Source organism: Diceros bicornis, chromosome 10, assembly GCF_020826845.1.
Source record: "Diceros bicornis minor isolate mBicDic1 chromosome 10, mDicBic1.mat.cur, whole genome shotgun sequence".
Taxonomy (NCBI): Eukaryota; Metazoa; Chordata; class Mammalia; order Perissodactyla; family Rhinocerotidae; genus Diceros; species Diceros bicornis.
The window spans coordinates 44679895-44705049 of record NC_080749.1 but is presented as its reverse complement, the minus strand read 5'-3'; the positions used below and the strand labels follow the sequence as shown (position 1 = coordinate 44705049).

Genomic DNA, 25155 nt, shown 5'->3' with positions numbered 1-25155 from the left:
AGGCCAATGCAATAACTCTACAATAAATCCCAAAAAGAATTTCATTTTACTGGGAATTATCAGAAAATAGGGAAAAATGCCCCTAAATAAAGTATTCTCTTGATCCAACTCATTTAAACACATTTAACATCTCTACCAAAAGGAATACCCAAATATATAGGTTTATGGTAGAAAATATGCATGAGATGTGTAATAATGCTTGATTAATGTATGCAGATTTGATGTGAAAGGATGAGAAACTCAGGAAAACTTGAGAACTGTCACACAGAAGAACAATAAACTTAGCATAACAGGAGCTAGAGCTATAGATCTAGTCAGATTTATCTAGTAAGTGGGTGCAAGAATAGGTGTGGGTCGACTGCTTGGGTTTCAACCCCATCTCTATCATTTGCTCCCTTTATGACTTTGGATAAGTGACTGACAGACCTCATGAAGACTCAGTTTGCACATCTTTAAAAGAAAAATAATATTTTCTAACCAACTTGTCAATTGTGATTATTAAACAAGTTAACATGCATAAATTACTTTCTCTGAAATAACATCCCAACTAGATTTAGCATTTTCTCAGGTTTTATTTGCTCACCCTTTAATCATTGAATATATCCCTGGATATATAATAACATAGCAATAAAGAAGGTATAGCAAAAAATCAAAAGAATATAACAGAAATGAAGGAAAAATAGGATGTTTTTGGCCTGGCAGGATAGCAAAATTTTGGCACAAAGGAAATATTACCTATCATCGTCACCATTACTCAAAGTGACTATATTTGACAACAAAAGTTTTATTGAATCTAGGATGTTTAGGCTTTACATTTTTTTCAAAGTTTCTTTCCCTATCTTATCAAATCAGCTTTTGCCATGACCCCACATTGAAGTAAGCTAAGAATATATGCAAATGTTCTCTGGACAATCTAAAATCTTGATGAAGTGAGTGAAAATAGTACCTCATTTATCACAATGGAAGAATGGAATATTTGACGTGATTACCAAATGTCCCATTTTAGTTATTTATGAAACAGATTCTGGGAAGTGCTAAAAATAGAAAAAGTTGTATCATGGAAGTCAGAAGTTCTGAAGAGCTTGCTGAACCCTCTCTACTATCTCCGCAAGTCAGCCTACTATGGCCCTGATTTTTTAAAAAGTACTTTTTGTTGTTTTCCTCTTGAATTTTAAATTCTCAAGTGACAAGGCATTAAAGATATATTTTTTGGATTTTATTCGACTTTATAATGACTCGCTGACAGTGAATTCTCATGCCCTTCATCTTATATTTTTCTTTGCCACTTTTTCCAATTATTTTTAATTGGCTGTTCTACACACACAATAAATAGTATTCTAACAAATAATTTTAATATCTACAAATTTTTAATATTCAAGATTTACAATGCAAACCCTATTCAAATATATACAATTACCTAGAAAATGCATAGTTAAATATGCGTGATGATTGAATAAACATAATCGATGTCATATAGCATCAATCAGTGTGACACGTGGTTAACCTGATTTATTAATAGGACCAACCAATGGAGAATTCTAAAACTTCATTCACTGCAAATTTCATTCCCTAATGGTTTTTTAAGGTCAAGTACTGTGGAATGTTCAAGAATTTGAATAATGTGTAGTGTGTGGCTGTAGCTGCTGCAGTTTGAACTACTAAATCTCCACAAATGTTAGTTTTATCATGGATAGGAAATTTCAGTTACTCACATTCCTGGCATTTGTCGTGCTGAATCCAACAGAAAAGCACTTCAGACAAAGCTAAAAAGAAAAAAACAAATGGGACTCTGATTCTACTTAAGTTGAGGTAGAAAGTTGACTCTAGGAAAATTATGTATCCAGAGCACAGTGAAAGTTTTCTTTCTGTTCATATAGTCCCAGAAATGTGTCTTGCAACTATAGCAACATTTTCCAAGGCAACCAAGTGCAGATTCTTTCTGAGCTATATTTAGAAAGTGTCTACAAGGATGTTCGTTTTGATTAAGACCACTAACCAGGATTTCCCCATTGAACGCCTTTTTTTTCATATTGCTGTTAAAACAAGCTAATCACACACATCCAGATTTTAATAAAAGAGTAAATTATAATCAAGGAAGTCTCTAATAGTTTACATTTTATTCATTTTTGCTGGAGAACATAATTGTGCACTGAAGAAAAAATATAATCCTACATAATTTATTGCATGTGATTCACCATTGTTATTTAAAAATCAATTTATTATATATGATTTGAGAATGAGAGAGCTGTTAAGCATAGGCAGAAATTCTGTAAGCTTTCTTGGCACAGAACTTCTGAGCATAATATGTAACTTCCCTATCAGTTCTTATGGTCTTCTTCTTTAAAGATTCCTACATGAAACAGCTAGCAGGAGGTTAGACAGGGACAAGCATTGGTCTCATCAAATGATTTATATGTGTGTTCTGAATGTTTGTTTGGCATTGCTGCTCCCAAATTGGAAACCTAGTGTACTAAAACATTGTATTATTGTTTTGCATTTTAAATAGAGTTACATATCTGTGAATAATAAATCATACTTTTCAGTGAAAATCTGCTGATACATTTCTTGAAATTCCAGCAATAACATTTTTCTGTGTTCATTTTCCTCTTGTTCTATTTGGTAAAACATCAAAAGAAATTATATACTGTCACTTTAAAAGACAAAACAAAACAAAGCACCAAGATCCTATAGGCTAAGGAAGCCTTCATCACAAAGAACCATTTGGAATTCATAGCAAGCTTTCTGAGGTCTGTTAGCCATTTCCATAGAACAGGGAACCCTGACCTTATATTCTTCTAATGCTATCTTTGGATATGCTAATTTCTTTCTTATAGTTTCATCCAACTGAGGCAGAAATTGTAGGCACCTCGTTAGAGAAATTTCTGTGTATTCAATGATAAAAGGATAGTGATAGAAAAACCATAAAGAAAGGAAATTTTGTCTGCTACTTGGAGAAAGAGGATGCTTTTAAGCTATCTGACTGTAGAAAGGCAGGAAAGGAGGGGACTTCAAGAAGTCCTACAAATCCTGTTCCCTGCTTTTAGAATCATAGCTAATCCTCCTCAAATTGGTTACTTCCTATCCAACTTTTTTAAATAGCTTAGAATATAAATTCCTTGAGTTTACATAACTTTTGTCAGTGTTTAATTATAGCTACTTGTCCAAAAAAAAGAAGTCTTTCTATCTAACCAAAATCACTTTCTGTAATTCAAATCTATTTCCATGTGAAAATGAAGACCAGTTTCAGATAGTCTTTTCCTCCTACTAGCCTCCCAGTGAGAAAAAGACGTCGCTCCTTCTTTATCTCTGAAATAAACTCCAAACTCCATTAGTACTTTTTCATGGGTTTTATTTTCCAACCTTTTATTCATTTTAAGCCCTTTTCTAGATACATAAAATGTAGAGGGTAAGAAGGCATAGCAAAAGCCATCAAAAGTATATGACAAAAATGAGAGAAAAAGTAAGATTATTTGCCCTCAAATATTGATAACTTGCAAACACAGATTGCAGCAGAAGCAGTAAATTAAAAGAAGCTCAGAAAATGAATCTCTGTATGAAAAATTATCGAAACCCTGCTAGACTGAATTCCTCAGGTGCAGGGCCTATGTCTTCTTCGTCTTTAATTGCTCTGCATTTAGGAAAGTACCTAGCATGTAACAGACACTCAGAGCATTTGAAAAGTGGACTTGAAGAGATAAGCAATATGCTTTAGAGTATAGTAACATGAAAATATTTTAAATAAAAGAGCCACAAGAAAGAATATTGGAAATTAATGTGACTGTGTTAAAGGAGAGTGCAGAGGAATGTAAAGGAAGAGTGTCATGCGACTAGAGGACTTCCAAGACCTTCCCATCTTTAATGGCTTATGGTTCGTTGGCTCTACTTTGAGTTGGTTTGGCCTAAGGGAATGTTCCTGAAGATCAGTACTTCTCCATGGCTCTCTCCTTGGGCCCATTTTGAATCATGAAGTATGCAAATTATCCTGCAGGAAAGAGCCCTAAAATCTTAAACCAGCGGGGAAGCAGTACAAATGGTGCTGTTTCTTCCTAAATATAAAAGCACAAAATCACTATTCTCTAATCAGAGTTTTGAGTTGGCCATCCGTGTCTCCTCTTAGCACAAAAAGAAAGAAGACAAAATTGTATTCAAGACTCATAACCAGCTATATGTTTTTATTCATATGGAAATGGTGAGGGAGACAGCAGGCGGGGTCAGGGTGGGTGGGACACAGCTATCAATTGGTTGTGGCCCTTGGACAGGTCTCTGAGTCACTCTGGTTCTCTGTCTTCAGGTTATACTTCAAAATCCCTTCCTGCTTGTGTTGTGGACGTCTCTGTGTTTCTGATGCAAATGGGCACCTAAAGAAGTTGACATTCATCTTGCTATTTCCCACAGATATCTCTGACACAAGAGTCTGGGAACGAGAAAATGCCCGGACTCAGGCTGATGAGTCTAGTCCCTCAGCACTTCAGCGAGCTGCCTGGGGGATCTCTGAAACCGAAAGTGACCTCACATATGGAGAAGTGGAGCAAAGACTAGATTTGCTTCAAGAACAACTTAACAGGTATAAGCAATGATGAGACAAAAAGAGAACATAACCCAAGCCCTTAGTTGGGTTTAGCTTGACTCTTTGTAAATAGCAAATTTTTCCTGCAATAGATCTCATAGTTTCCTCACATGCTGACTTATTTAAAATAAGACTAGAAGTTGACAGAATTATTAATCTGTGTTGCAAGGAGCGTTTATTTAGAACACTTCAAACTTCTGGCCACATAAATCCTATTTTTTTCTTGACTTGCCATAAAATTAGTATTAACCACATCAGCTGCCTAAGAAAACTCCTTTTTTCTCCTCAAAATAATTCTTATTTAGCTTGTTGACTAATATCCTTCCTCTATTTATCTTTCTTTTAAGCTTTTTGGTTGTTTCTGGTAACCTAATCATGTGTTACGGCATTTTTTTAAAAGTATCGATGAAATTATTTAAACATTTATTCAGTCAACTTGTCAAAAATGTGATTGAATTGAAAATCCCACAGAGTTGAAGTCCAGATCCTCCCCATTTTCCCCCCATCTTTAATCTATCCCCTTTTAATTTTGTTTTTGGTTAGGATGGAATTCCTTAACCCAAATCTGCATGGATTCCTTAAAATTAAACTGGTCAATAAGACAGAAAAAAATATATGAATGAATATGATTTAGCTGCTTTAGTTATGTTTCATGTGGGAATTTATCTTGATTCAAAGGTAGCATCCAGGTACACCACCAGGCAAAGTATTCCACTGGTCACATCGATAGCATAGATGAAACTAAAATGCTCAAATCACAGGATTTACTAAATCAATTTGAAACACACAATGAGAGATGAGGGGAGCCAAATGGGGTAATTACCACATTTCTTATAAATGTAAGCATGGCAAAAGTACTACACTCCCTGAATCCTGGTTTACCCAGTGTTCATATATGCTGCATCAGCCTTCTCTGCCGATGGTGTAGTTACGAGGACCAGAGCTGAGGTTTGCACAAAGGGGTCCACAGACAAAAAATCCCCTGTGCCAATGACACATACTTGCTCTATCACAAAGATGTAAGGCAAGTGCACCTGGCCTCAGCTATGCCTCTATAATTAGCCTGCTGAACAGCCATGTGTTTTATTGGCTTTTTGTAGGTTAAGCATATGGAGATCCAGAATGAGCCTATGCTGTATGTCACCAGTGGGTGACCAAATTTGGGGGTGACAATTGTCTACCCAGAGGTGACGTGAGAAAAACTTGTTCTTTCCATCTCTTTCTATTCATATGCTACACTCTGGTTTGTTACATCATATTTATATTCTATCTTTGACATGTCTTGCAGGTTATTAGCATGCTGTCTGTATTTAATAGATCTTATGAATTCTGCCCACATCTAACAAGCTACTAGCTTACTCCTTATCTATACTTACATCCTATGAGTTTTGCCTATACCACATAAGCTACTGGTTTACTTACTATCTGCTTAATATTTCTTATGTGTTTTATCCACGCTGTTTGTTGTTTTTATTGTTTTTTTTAATCTTTATGCCAGAATTGAACAGTTTCAAACAATAAAGTAAACGCGTTAAAATGAGTGTGCACACACATATATGTTACCAGGAAATTTAATTGAATTTAAAATCGCCTGGTGCTGAGGTCCATATCTCATTCCCAAGGGCCAAATTCAAGTCTTGTAAAATTGAAACATACCGGAGAAAATTTAAACAATCATTTACTTAGAGTCAGTAATTCCTAAGTAAAGTATAAGAACATGCCATGATAATTATTATTGGTCAGAGAAGCATATTTAGTTACTTAATTAATACATTTGCTTTTTTTCTTCCCTTGCTATTTATACCAAGCCACATTGATCTTCTTATAACATATATAAATATATATACTGTGTAACACATAAGAATTGATATGTGTAGTCTTTGAACTTGAACTTCTTCCATTCCTGTGACTGAGAGAAAATAACTGCTCATTTCTTTACTGCCAGGACATTTGGTATGTATTCAGTTTGTTGAGTAAATTAAAAAGTGAGTGAATGAATGGATGAATGACAGGGACAGCAGTGATTTCTTTAGCACAATACTGGCACAGTACTTGCAATTGGTTAGCCTAGATTAAAGTCATAACTCTGCTACTTTACTTATGGGATGACTGAGTCAAGTTATTTAAATTTCTCCAGGATCAGTTTCTTTCTTTGACTTATACCTGCCTGCATTGCTGTTGTAAAGACTAAGATAACAAATGTGGAGACTCCACATGCTATACAAATAGAAAGCGCTGTTCTTGCAGTTAGGGAAAATTTGATTAACAATGAATTTCACTTCTATTATTGGTGTTCATCTGAGTGTACAGTAGTCCCCCCTTATCCACAGGGGATATGTTCCAAGACCCCAGTGGATGCCTGAAACCTGGATAGTACCGAAACCTATATATGCTATGTTTTTTCCTATATATACGTACCTATGATAAAGTTTAATTTATAAATTAGGCACAGTAAGAGATTAATAACAATAAGTAATAATAAAATAGAACAATTATAAATATATTGTCATAAAAGTTACCATAGATCTTAGCAACCTCAGCATACGATTTTTTTCTTTCCTTATTAAGTAGAGAACTTGCACCTTTTCACCTAAAGGACCCATTTTACGGCTTCTCTTTGGCGTACCTGAATTGCCAGCATCACTACTCTTATGCTTTGGGGACATTATTAAGTAAAATGAGCGTTACTTGAACAAAAGCACTTCGATACCCCAATAGTCTATCTGATAGCCGAGATGGCTACTAAGTGACTAACGGTAGGTAGCGTATGCAGTGTGGATACAATGGACAGAGGGATGATTCACGTCCCAGCCTCAACAAAGAGGGACAGTGTAAGATTTCATCACACTGCTCAGAACAGCGTGCAATTTAAAACTTATGAACTGTTTATTTCTGGAATTTTCCATTTAATATTTTCAGAACATGGTTGACCACAGGTAACTGAAACTGCGGCAAGTGAAATCACGGATAAGGGAAGACTACGGTATTTTCCTTCTTCACATGTATTTTTGTATTTCATGATTTGGACCATTTCTCAGGACTAAAATTGAGATTTTTAGGATCTCCTTGTGGCCTTGTCATTGGTACCAATCGTTGCTGCTAGCATAAGTCAAAGATTATTGAAAACATTGGTTTTCAATATGTCCCAGGGCTGAAAATATAAACTTTTAAGGGCACATACATCTAGGACTCGTTTGGTTTGCAACCGCCCACTAATAACAATAATCGTTATTTTATGACATTAGCTTTTCAAATTGTTATTATATGAAACTTTTCCACAGCCAAACTGCAATTAAAGCTCTTTTGGCATGTTCCCAGCGTCTGTATGTCCTTTGACATGCTTCTTTTCTTTTGACTAACTTTTTTCTATTTATCTCTGATATTTTCACAAACATTTTATTGCCTGACTCAGCTTAGCCTCTTTTAGATTTAAAATCAAAAATACTACATTTTTACTGTACTGCCATCTCCAACAACCTCTTCCCTCCACTTTACTCTAGAAGCAAAAGTAAAGAAAACAAGTACGATGAGGGCAGCTCAGTTCAGACTTCAACTGTGCAGAGCGAGAATCCTGGGACACTTTCTAGAGTTGGGTCTACCCTGTTTAGCTTCAGCATTCTGTTCTAATGCAGAACTGTGAATTTCTATCCCATCTGTCTCATCCAAATACACATATCAAGTACACAATTCAATAAAAAACAATATAAATGGTGGATCCGGAACCATCCTTGCTGCTGCTGCTTTTCTGCTTTAATGGCCAATTAAACTATACACAGGGTTAAAGGTTTACATAAGAAATGTTCTTATATGTTTATATATTATGCCTACAGATATACCTATTTAGAGAAATCATTAACTCTTGATAGTAAAGCAGTGCTTCTCAAACTTTAATGTGCATTTGTATCAACTGGGGATCTTGTTAAAATGCAGATTCTAAGTCGGTAGGTCTGGAGTCTGGCAGAGATTCCATATTCTAACAAGCTCCCAGCTTTGACCACACTTTGAGTAGGGAGGCCCCACAGAAGGTGAAAGCTTTTAGTAATGATTCCATCCCTTGCAGAACACGCAGAGCAATTATTCTGTGTGCCTTCAGTGCGGCATTGCGCACTTGCTTCACCTAGTGTTATGGTAATTTATGCACTTCCTTCATTTTTCCTTTCTAGGTGGTCAGCTCCTGTCAGCACCTGGGATCAGAGTCCATATTTATTCATCATCATGTTTTCTCCTCACTTTCCCACCTAACACAGTGCCTGGTACATTGTGGGTCTTTGAATCAGTGAATGAAAACATTCATTTTACACAGTTGTATAGCTATGCTGATGTAAGGGAAGAAAAATAATTTTCCTTCTACCCTTCTGAGTTTTGGCTGAGACCTCTGTAATAAAAGACACATTAACAAGAGAAAAACAAACAGAAGTTTATTAACATGTATACCTCATGTGAGATGGGGAGATGCCCAGGGAAAAATGAGTAACTCCCAAGGTGGCTTAGAATTCAGGATTAAATACCATCTTAATACGGAAAAGGGAGAGGGATGTAAGCCTCTTAGAGGAGAGGAAATGATTTTTAGGAAAGATGAATGGACCCTTAGAAGACTAGATGGGAGGTATGATAATTTGTGACAAAGTTTGCCTGAGTGTGATGTCAACTTCTAGTCTCCTCTCTTGTGACAAGAGTCAATCTCCCCTGCTTGATGAAGCTCTCAGGGAGAGGATTTATGACACTTGAGCTCCTTTTGGAGGATCTGCCTTTAGGCAGATAAGGGGTGTTCAGAGAAAGCCTCTCCCTGCATAGGCTGTTTTTCAAGCACCTACAGCTCAAAATTATCAATGTGCCCAAGTGGCATATTTTCGGCTGGCGTATTCTGGTAAGCTTCATTGACCAAAAAAAAAAAAAAAAAAAAGGTATAAAACTGGGTTATTCTTTTCTGTTTTAAAGACCAAGCTAGACGTTAAAAAATTATTTGTAATTCCTCTTGAGTAAAGTAGATTATGTAGTCTCAATAGAAGAATCCATTCCAGTTAAGCCAATAGACCCTAGTCATAAAACATGAAAATATAATCTATGCATAGTAAAAATATTCTTCACTAAAGCTTCCACTTGTTGAGTGTCTTAGTCTGTTCAGGCTGCTGTAACAAAAATACCATATACTGGGTGGCTTATAAACAACAGATATTTATTTCTCACAGTTCTGGAGGCTGGGATGTCCAAAATCAAGGCACCAGCAAATTGGGTATCTGGTGAGAGCCCACTTCCTGGTTCATAGACGGCTGTCTTCTCACTGTGTCCTCACATGGTGGAAGAAGGAAGGAAGCTCTCTGGGGTCTCTTTTATAAAAGCACTAATCCCATTCATGATGGCTCTACCCTCGTGACCTAATCACCTCCCAAAGGCCCCACCTCTTAGTACCATCACATTGGGGGTTACGGCTTCAATATATAAGTTGGGGGGGGCATAAATGTTTAATCCATTGCATTGAACTACCGAAAATATCAGATAAGCAATTAATAAAACAAAACTAAGTATTCAAAATCACTGCAGGAAGGGAGACTGCCATCTTAAAAGAGTGATATCTCAGATATCTAAGTGATATCTCAGAAAGGAAATAAGTAGGATATTTATAGCATTTCGGAGTCTGGGCATTTCAAAGGCCCCTTTCTGGGGGACTTTCTGGGGAGCTGATTGGAATTAGGCAAAGCTTATGATATAATAGTTCAAGATTGATGGACACAGTGAGGTGAGGATCTTGAAACAAGTCTGCATAAATAAAATTTGTTTGATAAGCAAGTTATTTGTTCCGATGAGCAGACAGCTGTCTCCAATGAGTTCATCTATAGAAATTGCCTGAAGGAGTAAAGTTATTTATTTGTTTAGTCTTATTTTTCTCAGGCAAAGATTTCCCGGAACAAACAACTGTCATGTTGACAAAGGCGGTCTGCAGTCTTACCTAAGTCATGTTGACACAGTCTCAGTTCTCACCCCGCACCGGTTACTTCACCTGCACATTTGAAGGTGAAGTGGGTCCCACTCACAGAAGCGTGTAGCAATTACTGAAGCCCCATCTTGCAACAGATTTTTTCCTCATAGACACTATTCAAATAGATAGAATCCATGATATACAGATCCTGTTTCTCAGAGACCACGCTGTTTGACAAAGGTTTTATAGGACTCAAATACATTATGATAATTTTTGACTCTCTATTGGTTCTTGAATCTCATTTGTTAATAAAGTTTTTATTCCACTCCCCATCCCCAAATCCTTTTACATTCAATGTAATAAACAAGTATAAGCCATTCACTAAATATTAAATGCTGTTAATGATAGGATAAATTTGTTCAGAAATATTTATGATGAAATCTGAACATAGAATTTTCTTTGAGGGCTCAGAGGAAAGAGAAATGAATTCTGCCTGGGTCAAATAAGGGAAGATTTTTGGGTGCAGATAAAATTTGAGCTGGGCCTTGAACAGTGAAAGGAAAAATTGATGCACAACCATAAAATAACAAGTCTGCTCAGTTTATTTGGCACCATAAAAAATGAGATCAGACCTACAGGCAACAAGTAGATAAATAAACTAGTTGATAACTCAATTTTTCCCTTTTCAGTGTGTGATTCTGACATTTACAAGGAACAATCATGTATAATTTATAGCTATTGGTTTAGAAGATACTAGGCTATATGGCTATATATATCAAATATAGAAAACCTGTAAGAATAATGTGTCATTATGATTCTCAGAAGGAAGATTTGTAGTATCAATAGTAAGAACTAAAAATTTTTAAATGATCTTTTTCATGTTTTTCAGGTTTATTCTTGTTCTCTTTCAAATCAAAGGCTAAGTTCTCTCCACTTTGAATTCCATAAATATAGCATGCATATAATTGGGCAAAATTAGTTCTATGATTTTACTATTTTTGGTAAGATTTACCTTTTCTTTGCATTTTTCGTTCAGAGACAAAAATAGTAAGCACAAAAAAGAAGACTTTTCTCAAGAGGCATATGGTCCAAATTTTTTGTTCTTATGCCCACAAAATTTTCTCTTTTTTAATGATGTTAACACATGCAAGGGAGGGGAATCAGACCTATTGTATTTTGCTATTTTCCCTTGACTTTTAACTTAAAATGAGCATGAAATTAACAGGCCAGTTGGCTACTTGTGAGCTTTGGGGAAAAAATGATCAGACTGATATTTTGCAAGCTAGATGGGTCATAGAAGCAAGCGAACTTTTACATTTGATCTGTTGCTTAAATACCAAAGGCCCCGAACTGTAGATGGAGACAGGAATTTAACATTTAACAGTACTGAACATTAAAGAAAGAATACAATGATTAATACACAATACTTGATGTGAATAGGAGAGAGGCAAGGTAAAATAAAGGTAATATAAATTAGAAGCACAAAAGAAATTATCCAATTGTTGCAACTAAGAAAGAAATGTGCTACCAAATCTCTTTTCTAAAGAGTAAATAAAATGTTCACAAGAAACTGAGCAAAGCCTTCTTAAAAAGCAAAGACAATTATCGATTAAAAATAGATTCCCGGTGCATTTTACATTTTGAAATCAATAAAACAATTGTAAAAATTTAATACAATGTGCATTGTAAAAATGTAAACTAGTCCATTCAGCTGTTTTTCTGTTAAGGTCTTATTAAATGAACAGGAAAGCAATGGTCTTTATCAGAAGCATTAGTGAGACAGAAAGTGAGCAACAGCCAGGAGAGAATCTCCGTGCTCCCTCTCCTGCCCTTCTTGTTTAAAGCAGGGCCATAACTCTGTTTGTGGGTGGTGCTGAATTTTCTCAAATGCTTTGCAATCCTGGACTATTTTTAGGCCTGTCTTCCCCCATTTCTGTCTGTCCTGCAGACTTGAATCCCAGATGACTGCTGACATCCAGACCATCTTACAGCTACTGCAGAAACAAACTACTGTGGTCCCCCCAGCCTACAGTATGGTAACTGCAGGAGCAGAGTATCAGAGACCGGTCATCGGCCTGATGAGAACCAGTCATCCGGTAGCATCCATCAAGACCCATCGAAGTTTCAGTCCTTCCTCACAAGTGAGTTTAGACAGTGTACAACCAAGAGTGTTTCTCAAAGTGTGTGTTTCCAGGGACCACCTGAATCAGAATCACCAGGAGTGCTGTGGAAAATACAGATTCTCATCCCCATCTTTGTTTCTACTCAATTAGAATTTCTGAGAATAGACCCAGTAATCTGCATTTTAAACAAGCTCCCTGATTCTTATGTTCATTTAATGTTTGAGAACAATGGACATAGAAGAATGATCTTAAAATGTTTTTTTTTAAGAAAAAAGTTTTTTTCAAGGATCAATCTACTTAAGCTTATATATGGTAGAGCTTTGAAAGCTAATAGCCCTGGGTCCTCTGAAGAAAGCGCTTCAGAGAAAGGTCTGTAATTTGCTCACATGACAAGAGGCTGGGCAGGGTCAGACAGGAAGGGGAGGAGAAATAGCAGCTGGCCAGAGAAGACCTGAGAGTCCAGTGCCATCAGACTGGTAATCTCATCTGTGCCCTACCCATCAGCAGAGATCTATAAACTTTTCTCACCCCGAGGATGGTAAGAGGAGGAATGTTGAAGTGTCCTTTATAACCTGCCTCTGAAGCCCTCTAAGAGGGCCCTTCTGAATTATGTTAATATGAAAAGTCTAACTCCTTTGGAATTCTATCCTGGGAATCATTCTTAGTTACTTAAACACTGGCCAAATTGGACCTATGAATGACGATTTAAATTAGGATTTACAGAACAATCTTGTAAAACTTGTTTAGAAGTTTGGGAATTTAGTGTAAAATGTTCTGGGAAATGAAACTACATTAATAACAGGAGGGAATGTGCAGAAGAAAAATAATGAAATCTTTCTAAAATATGAAAGTAGATATTTATCTATCTCTAGTTTTGAATGGCTGGCAAATATGCAAAACCATGTACTTTGTCCTTTGTTTTCAGTAGATTTAGATTATATTTTCTGACTAGGGACAGGTGATTTTTCTTCTTTTTTTCTTTTCTCTCCTCCTTATACTCCCTACTTAACAAATGACCCACGTTTCCGATCCCAGTTTTGTCTTGAATTTTGAATTAAAACTCATCTGGAAAACTCAATGTGAAAAAAAATGTATATATAAAAAAAAGAATCTGATCTGGCTTCAGAGTAAAATTAAAGTTCTTGGAATGGTTGTTTAGGATTATTTAACTGATACCTGACCTCCAATGTCTTGACTCATCTTTGGGAGGGAAAGGTTGGTTAACACCACTCATCAAATACAGATTTATGGGGAAAGAAAACATATTTAGATTTCATAAGTGTAATTTTAGAAATGTGTCCAAATGAATTATAAAAATGAGTTTCCTTTTCTTTTCTTTCTATCAGTGCCCTGAATTTCTAGACCTTGAAAAATCTAAACTTAAATCCAAAGAATCCCTCTCAAGTGGGGTGCATCTGAACACAGCTTCGGAAGACAACTTGACTTCACTTGTAAAACAAGACAGTGATCTCTCTTTAGAGCTTCGCCCGAGGCAAAGAAAAACTTACCTTCCTCCAATTAGGCATCCTTCTTTGACAGATTCATCCCTAAGCACTGTAGGAATCTTGGGTCTTCATAGGCATGTTTCTGATCCTGGTCTTCCAGGGAAATAATCATTTTGTACCATTTACTCCACATACAATGTAAGTGCTTTTAATGGCTGTTTTCCTTTTTGTATTTAAATCCTCTCTACTTGACTCAGGGGCTCACAAGGTACCATTATATGCAAAAGTACTGTATATTTTCCTAAATTGAAGCTTGTAAGGTATAATTGAGCAGTTAGGATGTAAATATACATATGAACTCTTTTGTTCCAAATGTTAAAACTGCCAGCATCTCAAGGCACCTTATTTTTTTTTATTTTTTAAATCATCTGCATGTTAGGAAACTCCAGTTTCTCTTGCATGGAGACTCCTATTTACTGCTTTTACTAAACCAGTACTTTGTTATGAAAATGCCTTCCAAGCAAATAAGACACTAAGGGATAAAACTGTTCATGGATGCAACTCAGATGATCCTCAACTCACGGTAGTTCAAGGGGGAGAAAGAGAACTTTAGTCACTTTTGAGAACAGATACCCTTCTGTATCGAGATGTTTATAGTTAATTACATTCATTCCACCACACTGGAAAAAAACAGTTTTAGAGTTATAAAGCTCTGACAGTATAGGAAGCCATCTCCAAATACATGAATGTAGGCCAGCATTAATGAGGACAAAAAGGCCTTTCTATTTAAAATCCTGCCTCTAACTGCATTCACAAACTACCTAAAATATTTTCCACTGGCACATTTCCTTGAATGCTTAGAAACAAGTTTCTCTAATTTTTCTGTTTTGGGGGGGGTGGGATGGAGTCTCCTTAAGAACTGCTAAAATGTGACTGTCACAAACTGACATCCACAGCTTTCTTCTGATCCATATTTTAGGGCAATCCTGAATTTGATCAAAAGAATGGACGCACATAGTTTTCTTTTCAAAAAATGTGCATTTTTAATGAATTTGCATGGCAAAATTAGCTTCCATTAAGTATATGTTGTTCTATGGCTTTCTAATCCCAGCTGTGGAAAAACAATGTGCATTTACCTGCCTATAAAGGAAATGCACACACTCCAATAAAATTTCAGTTTTGTTTGGTTATCAAACATGTTTGCTAATCGAAGATTAAATGAAAATCTTTTATATATGGATTGGGCTGAATATATATTGACCCCAGAATACTGGAACATACAATGAAATATATTTTAATATCTTCAACTATCTTCAACTGTTAGACTGGGGGTGGGTAGGTGTATGTGTCTCATAAAATCAGGGTATTGAAAAAATTGCAAGTTAAGATTCTGATTAGTCAGTTTCTAGTTAAGCTTTACTTTTTGAGTACAATTTTAAACTTATTACGGACTGCTCCATTATATCCTTTCCTTCTGAACAAAATTTTGAAGTTTTTCGAAAGTTTCTTCATCCTTTGCAAATACTTACACTCACATGTATTTTTAAAGAAACATTATATTTGTGCACAATATTAAATGGATTAATTTCTATCTCTCCAGGATAGAAATATAATCTATTGACTTACCTTTACCTTTGACACTAATATATTAGTTTCAAATACAAGCGATTTGTTTAAATTTACAAAAACTCTTGCACTATTTAAAATGACTCAAGTGACCTTAAATTGCTCCCTATACATTTTCAAATGGTCACATAAATTGATAATCAGCGTGGGAGGCAATCTGTAGGCATGAGCATGTTCTTATCCCTGCTTAATTTTTGAAAAGCCAAAACATAAGCGACCAAGTATGTATGGCAAAATGACCAGTCAATTCAGTAAAAGTATAATAATTTTAATCAGCTTCCCCAATCATTTGGTGTTGTGCAGATACAAATCTAGGGACTAACTGATGCTTTTTTTTCCTCATTCAACAAACATTTATGGGTGTCTAGCAGGGGAGACAGAAATGGCTAACTGATTCAGAGGACGAAGTAGGGATTTTATTTCCACATTTAAGCACATTTTTGCAGCTGCAACAAATTTCATAAGGATTGCCAGCCTAAGTTCCAGGAAAATTCCGAATGAATTCACCAGAGACTGTTCATTTGTAGGGAGCGAGCTTTTGGCAGGTGAGGTATTTAGATCTGATTGATTAGTGAATGCTTCAGCTGCGACATTTGGTATGGAATGCATAAAATTCAAACTTCTACAAAAGCATCCATACTTTTTAATAAAAACTGAGCATGAAGGAATGGGAAGATAGGGAATGCTGTGTAAGCACCCAGCTTGTTTATGTTCTAGTATAACAAGGCCTTTTTTCTTCTTAATTCCTTGACACAAAATAATTGCTTGATATTAAAATCTAAGTCTCAGAGGGTTGGACAAGATTAGGAAGATCTCTTCCTACAGGATATTAGCTTAAAAAGAGCCTGAGCAATATGAAGATGCAGTTAGTCAGGCATAAATGTCAGAAGACTCCATGGTTAAAATGACTTATAGATGACCAAAGCAATTATCTTAATTTACAAAATTTTTCCCTTGTCCCAGCTGAAGATCTAATGCCTAAAATCACTGTCACTTTCCCCATGGGCTGTAGCAAAAACAGTCTGACCCCTCCATCAAAGATCCTGCTGAGAGCCAGGTTTAACTGCTGCAGCCAATAACGGCAGTATAGCAACTGTTCTCCTAGGTAATTAGAAGCACTAACATAACACCTTTTGCTTTCCACCTAAAAATGTTACCTGGTCCCCAGGCCTAAATAAAACGCCATCTAAAATCTAAAGTTTATTTGAGTTAGATGTTTTGCTGCTGTTATTAATTGCTGGGCAGAGAGCTGAAAGTTAAGACTTATCATTTTACCCTAGAGGGGCGTCGCATACTCTAATTAGTTGATGAAAAAACCAGGAATAAAAAATGCTGAAGCAATGTTCTTGCAGGGTTTTTAAATTAATAATCACTCATTCAACAAACATGCGAAGGCCAGGGCAAATTTGGGACAGCATAGTTTCTTAAGTCCATTATAATGAATTGGTCATCAGAGCTGAACTTTCCAACTCTTCTAGTCAGAAGACATGGAAACTAAGTCAGCACATAGCAGCATTCGGTGTCAGGTTTAATACGTGTGTAGAAGGGTTGCTTACGAGGTCCTTTTGGAGGTTGATCTTTCGCAATGATTCCAAAATACCTAAAAGAACAATGACCTTATCCAAATGTTATTTAAAATCCCATCATAAATTTGACTATCAAAGGATAAAATTTATCACCTCATCAGCATATCTAAAATAATAATTATTAACAACAGTATCTTTCCTCTGAATGCTTTTCATGGTTAAAAAAAAGAATTCGGTAGATCTAGTTATTAAAAGTGAATGCAACATTGACTAATTTATAATATAGTGGAGTCTTTAAATTGCTTATCCACAGTTAAAACCCAAACTAGATTAATATATTTAAGTAGATTTCTTACTGCTAATCAAAATTTTTATAATTACATAAAAATTCAAATATTATTAGGTTTCTAACCATATTTTTGCAGTAAAACAAATGTGTCTATCATGTGAGTTCAGAGGCACTTGGAAGACAAGATGATGATGTCCTCAAGTGTGGCCTAGAATCAGCAGCTCTAACACAACCTGGGAACTTGCTAGAAATGCAAATTCTTGGGTTTCACCCAGACCTACTGAATCAGAAACTCGGGGTGGGGCCCAGTAATCATCTTTTAACAAGCCCTCCTCCATGTGATCCTGATGCACACAAAAACTCTGAGACTCTCCAGTGTAGACTTACCAATGTTGGTCTACAGTCAGACCAACCTGGGTCTCAGGACGAGTTCTTTCATTAGTAGCTGTGTGACCCTAAGCAAGTTAATTAACCTCCCTGAGTCTTTCTGAATCTATAAAAAGGAGATAACGGTACCTGCCTCAAAGAAGCTTGAGGAGGAAATGAGATAACGTATAGTAAAGTGCCTGGTACATACTAGGTACTCAAAAAATGCTAGATTCTTGGGTTCTCATCCGGGAACATGATATTAAAAAGAAGCAGGAAAACAATATTCCGTAATTTAGCTTTGGGATAATGTGCTTTGTCTCCAACTAAACGGCTGTTACCAAGACTAAAGTTTTTGATTCAGAAAAATGCAAGTGTAGCTAACGCTTTCTCTCTCTTAATTAATTTTGCACTGTTAGGTTTATAACTTTAAAGTGATACTATTTACAATAATAATAGTGAGAGTCTGAATCTCACTGTGCAAACATATCTACTCTGAATCGATGTTAAATGCCAACTCTGTAAAGGTGATCTGTCGACTTCAGTACTACTGGCATGTATTCTGTAAAGGCTGGCTCACTGTGGACACCCCTCTTTAGATCCATGATATAGTGCCCGAATAGATGTTTAAAAATACATTTTCCAAATACAATTTTGAAAGAAAATACACTTTCTTCAGAAAATAGATTTTCCAGTTGTAACGATTCTTTTCAGGCATCGAGGCCCACTCCCTCGTTGCACAGATAGATTATACAGATCTTAAGCTAAGAGCTTAACTGCCTAAGGTCTAGTGCGGAACGATGGAAATGGCAGGAGACTTGATGTGGCAAACCTGAATTCAAATCCTACCTTCTCCACTTACTCTCCAGGCAAACCCTCAAGTGAGCCCCGTTATTCAAAACTACAAAAAATGGAGATAACATCTTAAATATCTTGAAGGAGTGTGGAGAAGCCTCTGAAATATATATATGGAAGTGCTTTGTAAATCATAAAGTACTTAAAACTGTCAGATCATCATGTGACTTTCGCATCATCACACAAGATGGTAGTATTATGGCGGAAGTGCAGAAGCACTACCTAGGTCTTCTAAAAACTTCCCATTGTTCTTTCCCCTACCCAACACCAACCCCATTTACACTCTGTGACAAAAATCTATAAAGTGATCCTCACACAACTCTCAAAGATCCATTTGCTCAGAGTAGGACAACACCAGTGTTAAGGAAACTTCTTCTGCTATAGTATCCCAATATTTGTCAAATATTGCCTTTGTCCAACATCCACAAAATTATACATTTGCATTGCAATTGTTTTCTAGGTATGCAATAGCTTCCCCCATTCCCCTCACTTCTTAAGTGTTCTCATTCAAAGCTGTTTTCTTGTGGTTCTACTTAACTTATAATGAAGTGATGTTAACCTTTCAAAAACTACAAGGATCATGTTTTAAAATGCTGTATAAAGTATTAGGTATTGTGATTGATCCGTGCCCAAGCTTACAATAATTCATTACATGCTCTTGTGGTACAAATACACTTTGCTTTAAGAATATGCAATACAGAAAAGAAAATTCACAGGAAGAAATGAATTATTAATAGTTGACAGCATGAAAAGACATTATCACAAGTCTTATTTATATAAACTATTAAGTGGAGGTTGAGAGAGATGACTAACAAAAAGTTATTTAAAACTACCACGTTATTACTATGATTAGAAGAATAAAACATCCATAGAAATGCAATGTTAAGAACTCAGAAACATACAATCAATTGACCAATTTCGTTGTTTTATCAATCATAATCAAACTTTAAAATGAGAATAGCAAGAAGTATTACAGAAATGCTCCCAATAAAACGTTTTTATAAGTGGCAAGATTGACATGGTTATTCTTGAAAAGCTAATGTCAAAACTTAGATGAATTCCTAAATCATAGTCATGACATCTGTGACTTCCATTAATTAATTTGTATTTTGAGAGTCACAAAATAAGTTAGTACACTTGTGGTTTTAAAGCACTATACGTTTAACTTATATTCTTTGTACTTCCTCTGTGTGTATTTTATTGTTTTTAACTTGAAAATAATCACAACTGTTAGCATTTAAACTCTATTTTTTCATACTGACATTATAGTGTTTGAGTATATAAAAAAATTCCACACCATTCCATCATCCTTATTTTATTTGGGAGTAAAATTCAACGATCATTAATCTTATAATTAACTCCTCCACATAGTCTCATCAAAATGTCCCTATATAGCATTGAAATTATATGGCACTCTTTTTCCAAATATTAAAGAAATAATATAAAAATATTGAGTTAAAACTCCTAGGCACCTATTGATTTTAATTAAAGGCACATTACCTCTTTTTAGTTGAAATTTGCGTTCTATAATTTTGATAGGAAAATGTATATTAGAATGTTTGCCAGTTAAAGAATAATACATTTCAAAAAATAATGTGTAATCACTTGAAAATGTCAGTCATCTGATATAAAGCTCACACACATTGGTTAAGTAGTAAGTACCTTGGAATGCTTTAAAAGTAATGAAACAATCTACCAAAACACATACTTTTTCCTAGTCTTTATGCACATAATGTAGCATGAAATCATGATGCTTTTGAAATACTCTGTGCGGAAATATTTATTTTTTAGCAAATATTTTCTTCAAAGATTGGTATGTGGTATTGACAGTTTAATCTACTTGCACAACTAGTTTTGCAATAACCTTCTACAAATAACTGTAAATAAGAAAAATGTAAATTTCATGTAAAAATGGTTGCAAATTTTTGGTAGCTAAAAGTGTACAAGTTGTATTTAAAATATAGTATATATACATAATTTAAGAATGAAGCATATAATTTCTGATCTATTTATACATGAAAATTCAAGAATTTGTAAAAGAAATTATTTTGGGGAAAAAGAAAGTAAATCTCATTAGCTAGTTAGGATACTTTTATTAGAGAAGCCAACTATTTCCAACATCTTGCTAAGTACAGTACTAGATCTAGGCATGGTGGTGCTGATGTATTTCATGAAATCACATAATTGTAACAGTGCTACTACAGTTTTACTGAGTTCCACTGGAATACTAGCAAGCTGGACTGAGTGGTAAAAAGCACTAAATCTAAAATTAAAGAAACATAAAAACATTTCACTTTTTATTATTGCCTGTCGAGAACACAATAGTAATTTATTAAAATATTTATTGTTTGATTACTTAAAATTTCTGATGGCTAAACAGGCTTTAACTTACATGTGAAACTAATTTTTATAATGTATGCTTGATTCATTTTTTTTCCATCAAGAATGAAAATATCCAGAGAACATTTTTATTTTCCTAAGTTTCATACATTCTTAATTGCTCCCCTAAAATCATTCATCTATTATTTAAGAAAAAAAAAAAATCAAACCATCTTCAAAGAAAACTTGTAAATAAAATTTGTCGGTCATAATGTGGCATTTTCTAAGCTAGGGACTGCTTGGTCTGTTTAGTGGTTTGGATTCTCCACCATTCATTTTTATGGTTTAAAAAACCAAGAGAATATTTCCCTATTTGATAAACGAAAAACCAAACCAAATACAGATTAGCAGAAAGCATTGTATTGATAGCTATAAGTGAGGCAGATTAGAAAATGAGAATCAAACTATGAAAAAGCTAAATATTTAACAACTTCAAGTCTCTTTCCATAAGATAAATTTGGGGATAATGCATTTAGATAGCTTTGGGAAATTAAATATCCATCCAAAAATTCAGTTAATCCTCATTTCAAATGACCTATAATTTTCAAAAGAGTATGGATCTTTAGTATGTTTCTGGAGCATTCAAACTAGCACTGTTCAGGTTATCCTCTGAAATTGCAGTAATCATAGCAAGATAAAATGTGATTAATACAATGAACTAAAAACTGCAAATGACTGTACGCATGTAACTTTAAAGGACATATTTATATTTTTATGCTTAAAGGAAAGGGTTGGGACCCTCCCCCCACAACACACACATGTATCAGAAGGTACTAATTAATTCCTGGCATACTTGTCTCTGAATATAGCTATTAAATGATGACCTACCCAATTATTCTCACTCTCTGTAAGCTTTCCAAATTGCCATCTCTGATGTTGCAGAAAGGGCACACTTGAAAACATATGTAACACATAGGCAAGGACCTTACTCATTCCCTAACTGTACAGCACATCACAGTAGCATAGAAGTGCTGCCAATATTGACCTACTGTATATTCAGATGTATAGAAGCACACCCGAGTTTTGAATGCTTGCAAACCAAAACACAAATCTGCGTATTACTAAGCTACTTGGGTAAAAGGAATGTTAAATAAGGATCTTTCCTTTACATGCCAGTAAAATATGTTTTTAAAACAAGGAGAAAAAGACATGGCAAGAAACAATTAAAAGCACAAATTTCCCAGCATTCAAATGAGCTGACAGTGAGTCAAACATAAATTTTTCATAAGTTTCCCAGTGTTTTGCTAGAAAGTAGTTTTGTGCTCAGTATTCTAAATTACAGGAAAATTTTAATAAATGGACATATGTGATGTTATGACCCTATTCTAGACTACAAATCATCTGAACAGCATTCATTTAAAATCCTGTCTGCATTCATCATTATAATAACAGAAGTTCTAAATATTTATTTTTTCTTGGTATCATCTAATATTATTATGAAGTCTAGACATACTCTTAGATGATAACTTAGCATGGTATACTTATTTCAAGTGCTTAATTCACTACGTAAATTTGATTGAATTAAGTCCAAAAAAATTGTGATCTTTTAATATAATATTCAAAGTAATAAAACACCCATAGTTGCATTTTAAAATTTAAAAGAAAAATATGCTAACCTGAAAGAAGACTTGGATTTTACTGGCTAGATTTATCATATTTTCACAAATTTATTCCTATTAATTTCCCAGAAAACTGCTACAAGGAAATAGAAAACATATCATCTGTAAGTTTGCCAAACATAAAAGGACAAAGAAAAGCACATTTCTGACAAATAGTATTTATTGTTTGTCCAGTTTAGTAATGCTATAAGATTACAAGTGAACTTGATTTGTATATTTTACTTAAATAATTACAAATTAACTTTTGTTATTTTTTTAATTACATAGGCTTTAAATTACATTAATAAATTCTACTTTCTTCCAGGGTAAATGTCTTTTCTGGAAATAAACATATCACAACCTTTTTATTACTTTTTGTTTCTGAATGCATCCTATAAATAAAATGAGCACAGTCCTTGAAATTACATTTAAAGTGGACCAAATTAAGATTCCAACAGTATTGATTTCCCCTTGATGTAATTTAAAATGTGTAAACTCCCACTCAAAACAGAAGTGCAACAGGTGACATTTAATCATTTGGCAGAGTTTTAGGCATAGGTGAATTATTGCACTGTTATTTGAACTGAAGCATCTCATATATATGTAACAGATTTTGTATGATACAAAACTTTACAGCAAGCTATTTGAATGTTTATTAAAAAAATTCTCAAAATGACATGGAAACATGTTTACTGTATAAATAAAAGCACTTAACATTAAGAGTGTACATTTTTCAATAATTTACATCATCATAAGTGGATATGAGTTAACCAGTACAAACTACCACACTATATTCATATTCTAGTCATGTTCGTGACAAAACTGTTTAATTTTTACTTTAGTAATGGATGTTTGTTACAACAATTATCTTAAAAGCATCAAAAAAGTGAATTGCATTTCAGTGTAAAAATCCCAGTAAAATATTCTCTATGCCTAATATTTTTATAAGATTATCTATTTAATGTAAAGTGCAAAAAACTGTCTGACAATTAAGTTGGATTGGCACGGAACATTAGTTTTGCTAGAGAAAGGGGTTCTGTGGTCAAAAAGTTTGGAAAAAATTTGGTCAAGTAAAATTAAATAGGATTTTATGTACTTTAGGCTTTATTAAGCTCCCTGAGGAGGGTGAGAATTTCCCAGATATGTTTGGCCATAGAAACTCCTTCTTCACAGACCTCATATGACCAAAAGTCATAGGAACACCTTTGGAAAAGGATGAATTAGAGAATTGTGTAAAGAGTTCTAATACAAAGTGTCATTTGGCAGAAATTTATATGAACAATACCATATACCATTTTTCTTTTTTTTTGTGAGGAACATTAGCCCTGAGCTAACATCCGTCGCCAATCCTCCTCTTTTTGCTGAGGAAGATTGGCTCTGGGCTAAGATCCGTGCCCTTCTTCCCCTACTTTATGTGGGACACTGCCATAGCATGGCTTGACGAGAGGTGCATCAGTCCACACCTGGGATCCGAACCTGCGAACCTTGGGCTGCCAAAGCAGAGTGCATGAACTTAACCACTACGCCACCAGGCCAGCCCCACCATATGCCATTTTTAAAGTTTTACCTCAACCATGAGCCTCTTAGTAAGGAAAATTATAACTGACCTCAGAACAGTATAGTAACTGGGCCATCTATAAACTGATGTTAAGACTCCAGGCTGCTGTGTCACATTATCACCTTTATTCAACATGAACGATATACAGTGTGTTTATACTAGCTTTTGCCTACAACGCTTCTAATCAGAATTCTGTATTTTCTTATGGCTCAGTTAACATCCTCCCACATTATCAAATACATGTTTGTGAAAAAAAATTAACAGCCAGAGGACAAAATTATATGGCTTATTTATTCACATATTTTTATAAAACTGACCAAATGAATTTGACAGCTAATTTTATAAAATTATCAATGTCAAAATGGCTATTACTATTACTTCCTTTCCAGAATTTTTAAAAGTGAAGGTTGATTTAAAATTCTATAAGTTTATCAAAGGTTTTGTTCAAAATACTGCTGTTGGGGCCTAGGACAGGCTGCCTCAAAATATTCCACAATGGCATATTATTTTCAATTAAAGTCACTTGAGAAGCAAACCAGTACAAGAAGAGCACTCTGACCTTCCCTTGTGTCTCTGAAAGCAGGAAATAAATCTCCCATGTGAAAGGTGCTCTCCCTGCATCCGTATCACCAGAGCCAGGGAATTCAGGGCCCAAAAGCCTGCATAAACAAATCTTGTTAATTTACTCTCTCAAGCCTAACTGTTTAAATTCCTCACTAACTACGTACCTCAAATCTAAGTTTCTTTGTCCTGTCAATTCCTCAAAAATTTATTGTTTCTCTGTGTAAAAAGATATATATATATATATACTGCTTGCTTCGTCCACTCTCCGAGCATCATTTTCATAATTCTCCTGTGCACATGCAATTAAATTGGGTTTTTTTCCTGTTAATCTGGTCTGGTGTA

General features: G+C 35.0%; 1 protein-coding gene across 11 annotated transcripts in view; it reads left to right on the top strand.

Annotated features, from left to right (window-relative positions):
- Positions 1-15604, top strand: part of KCNH7 (potassium voltage-gated channel subfamily H member 7) — a 781612-nt gene extending 766008 nt beyond the window's left edge. For 5 of the 11 annotated variants that reach the window (XM_058549109.1, XM_058549108.1, XM_058549110.1 and 2 more), the window contains 3 exons: positions 4396-4564; positions 12433-12625; positions 13954-15602. In XM_058549109.1, the coding sequence (XP_058405092.1) occupies positions 4396-4564; positions 12433-12625; positions 13954-14220 (629 nt within the window). In that variant the 3' untranslated portion in view covers positions 14221-15602. Of the gene's footprint in view, positions 1-4395; positions 4565-8730; positions 8999-12432; positions 12626-13953 lie in introns of those variants that run through there. The other 6 variants (XM_058549116.1, XM_058549117.1, XM_058549115.1 and 3 more) reach the window with 3 other exon arrangements.
- Positions 15605-25155: the final 9551 nt, after the last annotated feature.